At 32.8% G+C, this 8,126-nt stretch overlaps 1 protein-coding gene across 1 annotated transcript; it reads left to right on the top strand.

Annotated features, from left to right (window-relative positions):
• The first annotated feature begins 754 nt into the window (after nucleotides 1–754).
• LOC139904740 (uncharacterized) lies at nucleotides 755–7,671 on the top strand. Its single transcript, XM_071888123.1, has 5 exons — nucleotides 755–763; nucleotides 1,305–1,482; nucleotides 1,631–1,667; nucleotides 4,627–4,774; nucleotides 6,159–7,671. Exons 1-5 carry the CDS (start codon nucleotides 755–757, stop codon nucleotides 6,195–6,197), a joined length of 411 nt encoding a protein of 136 aa, XP_071744224.1. The 3' UTR covers nucleotides 6,198–7,671.
• Nucleotides 7,672–8,126: the final 455 nt, after the last annotated feature.

Genomic DNA, 8,126 nt, shown 5'->3' with positions numbered 1-8,126 from the left:
GGAAGTTCTGCCCTGGAAAGTTTCACCTTGCGAAAATACCGTCCTCATACATAAATTATAGCATAAATGAATCTTCCACATACAATTACAGCCTTTCTTTTACTTGAAGTCCTTTGTAATTAATTATGAAATTATGGGATTTTAATTCTATTTGAATCGATTAATTCATAGATTGATTTTATTGAGGAGAGTGACAATAATTAATACTCTCTTAAGGGTTTAATAGTTTTGACAATTACATTAGAGTTAGGAGTGAGATTAGTTCAGAGAGTTGTTTTCATATTATTAAGGTCCTTATACGTTTTGAGACTTACACTGATTGAGTAGTTTAAGAAAGACCTTCAATCGTAAATTTAAAAGTATAATTTCTCTTAATTATTTTGATGCTTTTTTAATCTTACCTAGGCTTGGGGTTAAGGCCAGCAAACTCAAGGTTACTATAAAAATGGCAAGAATCAATAAGAGGGAAGTGAGCAAATGAAATACCTTTGATTCAATTATTACAGCATTCATGTTTGATATTTTCTATTTAAAAATATATTAGAATTGAATTAAATGCCCTTATTCTACACCAATGAATTCAAAAATGCATTACAAATGACTTCAAGTGGGGGGGAGACCCATTTTAAACCTCAAATTATTTGTGGAATATATATTTATGCTATAATATATGTATGAAGGCGAAATTTACCAGGACGAAACGTCTCAGGGCAGAACTTCTTAGGGATAAACTGCCTGGAGCGTAAAATCAAGCATGAGTATGGTAGAATATGAAATAGACATGACATATCAAGAGAAATGAACGCTGACCTTAAAATACAGGGGTAATTTATGCTAGTGATTCTAGAATAAGCAGGTTGTATTTATGGGTCCCGTTCCAAATCGTGAGAACCCTTTAAAATCGGGCGCAAATGGTGTCAGATCGAACAATCTCTTTTAAACGATAATATTTATTAGCTAATGATGCCAATATCAATATATATGTTTATGGTATTGACATAAAAAAAGGCATAATAATATTTAAAGGGCGCCAAATTAAACAAAGAACAAGAATATATATATTTTAATATAAAAATATCTAACTTTTATTTATCTGGCGTTTAAAAAAAGCTATTAGTGTAAAGGTCTACACATTAGTTTCCCCTATAAAGACCCTATCACTCCGTCAATAGATGGAACGGATTTTAAATCCTATCTTAAGGACCGATATTTTAAAGTACCACAAGTGTTGTTTTTTATTTTAATTGCAAATAAATATTTTTCCACAAATCAAGAATGCTCAACATTTATTGATTCATCTTTAGTCATCAATAAGTGAAGATGGCAATCTCTGCTATACCTTTAACAACAGAGCCATTTGGAAAGGTCTCAAACTCCAATTGGAGGAGCGAAATAAAGAGCAAGATTATAAGCCGGATTTCAAAGTGAAAGGATGTGGAAAGTTAAAAGGACTTACAATTGTTTTGGATGCTAACACCATGGGTGAATATATAATTTAATGTTAAGATGAAATATAATTCCATTTTTCTTTGCATATTACAAGGTTCATATTTTAAACTCTAATCACTGAATATTATTTATGCAACTTACATCATATCATGACTAATTTTGCTTTAATTTTTCTTTCAAGGGAAATATTGGAAGGATAAAATGAGGAAACAAGGAAGGTATGAAAATTTATAGTAGAAATATTTTATACAGGGAAGGGCATCAGAACTTGGACTCGAGACATGGATTTATAAATCCATATAAAATTTTATATCTTCAAAAATAGGCAAAAAATAAAGTTAACAAAACATGTAGACAAGGTTTAAGCATAACTTTTGTCACTAAATATGGCCACCTTCATTATCAACCACAGCCTTGTCACTTCACCTGAAGGCCATGCAGAAGTTAATGACAAACTCATCTGACAAGCCGCCCCATACAACCACTATGGAGGACTTCAGTGAGTGCACATTTGGGTGTGAGGCCTATTGGTTTCCCCTCTCCAAATATAGAAAAGTACAGTGGGTTCAAATCTGGTGAGGAAGGGGTCCATATCTCTTAGGACCGGAATCGAGCCATTTTATCTGCGCAGAACTTTTGTGATGTGTGCATATGTGAGAGGGGGGCCGTCCTGAGTCCACAGTTGGTTATCCTCTAGGGAGTTGGTCTTGAGCCATGGTAAGATGGTGTACCTAAGCACCTTATAGTTGGCCGCCTGACCGATTTTTATCCATCCTTGAAAAGGAATGGAGGTATCTTCTTTCCATCAGAGGCTACAACGTCGAGGACTATTGTTTTGGCCCTTTATTTGGAGTATTAAACCCTTTGGACTTCTTTTTTTTGTTTCTGTCAGCCAGGAGTCGTTCCGGGGGTTTTATAATTGAATTTGATCTATGTGAGGATTTTCTTGCACCTTTTGAGCCTCCTGGCGTTCATGCCCTCTGTCCTAAGGGGATGTGGGATCGTTGTCAAATAAAATAACCTCAATTTGTTCTTTATAGCCCTCGTGAGGGTCCTAGAAGCTATAGAGAAGTCGTTGGTGAGGCGATACATCGACTTAGTAAGATATTATTTTACATTCTTCTCCAAACTTAACAAGAACATCTTATCTTTCTTTAAGTTATGCCCTCCACTTCCTGATATCCTGGAGAGGTCTTCTCCATTTTTGTTTTTCATCATGGCCATCTTCAAAACCTAGCTCCTAGAACCCTCAACAATGTCCGTAATGTTCATCACATCAACTCTAGCATCTAGAAGATCTGAGATGTGCTGCCTTTTTGCTTGTTGCTCGCTCATAATAATGAAATCACTAAATGATTGGTGTAGTTTATTTATGTAAAAGGGACGGCGGAAACAGAATATCCAAAAATAATCACTAAACCTTTTCATAGTAATGAGAAAATAAATATTAATTAACAGTCCACATTTTGCTGCTCTACTCTGTATACATATATTTTTTAAATGGATGAGTAAAGTTATATATAAATAGGGTAAAAACTAAATTCATATACTTTTCACAAATGAGTTCTATTCAGGTAGGAGTGTATCATCTGTTTAAAAATAATAATTGATGTATTTCATTATTTTTCAACTCAGATTGGTCAAAAAAGTATACTTACGGATCTAAAATTCAACCATTTTTGGCTTAAATATATGTAGGCGAATATAACACTTGCATTGCTCAGGGCTGGGATTTCTATCTTCCACCTTAAGGTGAGCTAGTACATATTTCATGTGTGCACAGTACACGTATATGAAAATTACGTATTATTAAGAACTTTGCATATCATAACCTTCAAAACTCAACCCTTCTCCCTTTCAAATTAAAGAGGTTCTGTGATTAAAGATGTGTCATGTTTGTCGAAGTGAAAATGCTAAAAAATGTATAACGTGGCATTTTCTCTCCGTCCCAATGAGAAGCATTTAAAATCAGAGAACCTATTCATTTTTGAAAGAGTAAACTGTTGCAGTTTGTAATTAATAGTGTGCAATTTTCTTAAAAATATATTGTGGAAACACTCAGGACTTTTTTGTATAAGTCAATAATAAAAGTAAATGTTTGCAACTTTGATAGACAAGATATATATCTGTGACATAAATCACTAAAAATCTGTAATATTTCTTCACGCTAATACGTTTGAATTTTCAAAAATAAGGATAAATAATTCATAAGAACACTAAAATCTTGTAGGTTGCCAACTTTTATTTTTTTTTTTTTAAATGTATGCTCATGAGGATTTCGACAACTTTCACATCCCTAACAATGTAAATATTACATTCGAATTAAATACTTTAAAACAGTGCTTCTCTAACTATTGGCCCAAGAGCTTTGTTTAGGCTTACCCAATAAAATTGTGCACGTAAAATTGCGTGCAGGAAAAAGCCCTCCGGAAAGATGCCCTCAGAAAGTTTACCCGTAGCAGAAATTTGCCGGCAGGAAAACTGCCGGAAGGTAACTTTTCCTCCTGGAAATTTGCCCGCAGGAAAATTACTCTCAGAGGAAAGTTGCCTAACGGAAAATTACCCTTAGTGGAAAATTGCCTGTAGGAAAATTGCCTTTTTAAGACAATTGCCTGCATGAGGGGTTTTTTAAACCCAAATATTGCCAATTGTCTCAAAGGCGGCAGACGTAGTTTTTACTACGCTCCGAGCATAATTTGCATTGAAGGCTTTCTTTTATGTCTGTTTTATTATATATTTGCGGGCATATTTCCGGCAGCCAATTTTCCTAAAAAGGGAATTTTCCTACAGGCAAATTTTCACTGAGGGTAAGTTTATAGTGGACAACTTTTCTCTGGGGGCAATTTCCTACGAGCAAATTTCCAGAGACGAGAAATTTGAAACGGGCAATTTTCCTGCGGCAAATTTCCGTTGCGGGCAATTTTCCAAGGGCTTCTTTCCAAAAGGCTTTTTTCCTGCAGGCAATTTTCCTAGTGCCATAAAAATATGCTTGTTTATTAAAAACACATAAGATCACAATTTTCTTAAGTGGTACATCCCATAAACATTGTTATCTCAGTTTTGCATCCTAATAAAAAAATTTGAGAATCAATTTCCTTATAAAGTATTATACTACACTTGGCTGTTGTTCACTGAATCTACAATTATGAAAGTTGATTATGATTATTTTTTGATTAGGCTTTTCAAGATATTTATTACCGAACCAGGGGCTGTAACATCAAAGGTACCGTTTACAATTGACGCTCAATTGTATGGAGAGCATTCATTTTACATTCATGGAATACACTACATAAAATCATCCAAAGATTTTGCCAATGCAGACAGGGTAATGTAAATCGTAATTTTTATGTAGCCAAAGTCTGATCACAAAGTAGCTTTTGATTTCCGAATTCAATTCTTAAATTATTTTTTAATCATGTTGATAGACAAGTCTACAAAGTATGTTGCCAATATCATCCCTTTTCCATGCATAGTTTGTTTTTGACAGGTAAAAGGAATAAAGTCTTTTTGTGGGTTCCTTGATTTTATACTATTGAAAAAATGAAAGAAAAAAACTATTTAGAAAATTCTGAGAAAACTTTTAAAAGTTGTTTGTTATTTAAAATACAAAAGAACAATAATTATTTTTAGAAATTGCTAAATTTTGAAGAATAAACAATCTTTCAAAAGTTTTTAAAGAATTTTTCCTATAATAGGTTTTTTCTTTCCATTTTTTTTTCAATAGTTGAAAATTGCACTGCACACCAACAGACGTATATGCTTTTTATCTGTAAAATATACTAAACCTTGAAATTGGCTCATTTTGCGGATACACAATGGTTGTAATCTAGTATGACTTACGTCTATTATATCTAGAGTGGATCTACGTGTGTCTATTTTGTCTGAATACCTTTTATTAGTAAATAGTGCCTGAGAAGCTCCCTTAATATATTGGGGCTTCTATAGGGGGTGGGCTGGAGGGAGCTGAAATTTTTCTACAATTTTTTTTCGCCATTTGAGCAAATTATGCAGGAGAACAAAAAAAATTATATTTGAATTATTTTTGCCAATGTTTTGAAAATAACAATTAATTTTTTGAAATTTTTTTCCAAACATGTACAAACATTTAATTTTTTTTTTAATTTAATATTTGAAATTATATATTTCAATAGTTTCATTTTAACTTAATTTTTTAAATGTTTTCCAAAATTTGAAATTAAGTTTTTGCAAATTGTTTTCCTAAAAAATTAATTTTACGTGTATAACTATGAATATTCAAAAAAATTTTCACCTAATTTTCATTTTCTGTGAATTACTTTCTTTGAATTTTTTTTCCCTAAGAATTTAATTTTGTGTGAATATATGAATTTTTTTTCAACACATTAAAAACATTTAGATTTTTTTTCATAAAAAAATTTCAAAAACCAAGCCCCTTCAAAATATACTTTTTCGGACGCCCTTGATATAGTATACGATTTATCTTATGTATCACTCTATTTTACAACTCCACAGTGCTACCCAAAAGGCGACAGGTCAGAATACTTTTTAATTTCTTTACACGACAGTTGTGGGCATTTATAGTAACATTTTAATAATTAAAAAAATTAAGAATCGAATGAAAATTGAATTTGGAATGAAAGAAAAACTGTTTTTTTCAATCAGAGTAGTATTTTTTTTATAACTCTTGAACACAATAATATTGAACATATTTGTACCATGTTTCATTTTAGTCATCCGGCGTTGTAATTTCCCATGGGAAGGAAATCTGACCCAATTTGAGTCCTATAGTCAAGCCAATTGTCTCTTGGAGTGTAAACTGTTAAATATATCCGAACAATGTGGATGTTCTTCTTGGTTCCTACGTCAAAACGATCGCCCCATTTGCGACTATTCAAAAAACAGCGTGATTGCTACATCAAAACCAATGAGTACTTCATGGATGGAATCTGCCCATGTCCCTCTGATTGCGAAATGGTTCATTTCTTCTCTGGGATGGGCATTGAGAAATATGATAGCGTAGATGACTTTCACTCCTATGAATGGATCAACCCTCAAAATGGGAGACTTCGACACTACATTCTAGATGAAAGAAATCTCCATTCAACGGATATTTATCGACGTTTAACACGACTCTCTCACGGAGTAGAGTCCGACGAGGAGTTTGTGATTGAGAGATTTAAAAAGGATGTGGCCATTGTGCACTTCTTTTTTGATACTCCGGTTATAACACAAATTACAACAGAAATGCGACTCACTGTATTTGATCAGATTTCTTCGATTGGTGGAACATTGGGACTCTGCACGGGGGTTTCCATTATTTCCTTCTTTGAAGTGATGTATTGGATATTAAAATTTACGAGATCTCAATTTCTGCGTTTAGCGAATGGGGTTTCACATATTAATCGGAAGCAAATAAACGAATGCTACATTTTAGATGATAGCAATTCCATCATTAAATAATATTGGAGCATTATAAGGGGAAAAAATCACAATCTGATTCTTTATTGTTTTTTGCCCTCATAAATAGATTTACAATATCACTTAGTATAATTTTTGTTTCGTAAATAATATGTGTACATATACTCGTATATACATATATAGGTACTAGGAAAACTGCCCTGGGGAAAATTGCCCGTGGAAGATTGCCCTGGATAAAAATTGCCCGTATTTTGTTCAAACTTCAGATCAATAATAAAATAATACATTATAAATTCCCTTAATATTATTTATGACAAATATCTACACATTTATTTTTTTGTTCCATTCGCCGAAGGAAGTTCCTTCAAGTTTGAGTAATATTATTACAATACCATTTCCTTGCAGTATTTTAAATTCAATCCAATCGAGCTGATTAGTAAGGAAGGGGAGGAATAAACAGATTAGGATCTTAAAATATGGTTGAGTACCTTGTGCCCTCGGATTAGCCCAGAGAAATTGTGGGAATGATAAAGACCACTGTCAAAACATTCAAGGAACCCCTCGAATAAAAAAAAATTGGTACAAGCAAAAAACAATTGTTCTTTGGATGAATTGGCGGTGATTTATAAGGATCCAGGGGTACCCTCAAGTACCACACGCAAACCGAAGGCTTGTAAATATTTTGATGTATGAACAAAATACGGGCAATATTCTCAAAGACACTCATCCATGAGCAATTTTCTCCCGGGCAGTTTTTCGTGCACGATATAGCATATATATACGCATATATGTGATATCATAAAAAAACTCACTTGTCGAAAAAAATGTAGAAAGAAGAAAATTTGGCATTGTATTTTCACTGCAATAACATAATATTTTCTAATAGATTTAGTTAGAAAAATATTAAAATAATAGATATTAAAGATCCTTGGCAATCCTTTCTTACTGTAGCTATCATTAGTTTGACTTAAAATATATGTAAATTACCTTAAGTAAGAGTTTGTTCGTCATTTGCTCATTCGCTTTTGAACGTATCTACTAGGATGTCTAATTTGCCGGAAAAATATCCTTCAGAAAGATCGCAGGAAAATCTCAAAAAAAATCGAGACAAGAAAAAAAAATGAGCTTATATTATTCAGGCATTTATAAAAAATTCAAAATAACTGGGGCCTTCTTATTTAATTCCAGTATAGTATTTGCTAGTCTCAAAATATGGTGAGTACGTGACTTTCCAAAACAATTTATCATGATGTTGCTGTCGAGATATTAAGGTTTAAAAG

This window comes from Lepeophtheirus salmonis, chromosome 5, assembly GCF_016086655.4.
Source record: "Lepeophtheirus salmonis chromosome 5, UVic_Lsal_1.4, whole genome shotgun sequence".
NCBI lineage: Eukaryota > Metazoa > Arthropoda > Copepoda > Siphonostomatoida > Caligidae > Lepeophtheirus > Lepeophtheirus salmonis.
This window is presented reverse-complemented; position numbering and strand designations above follow the sequence as displayed.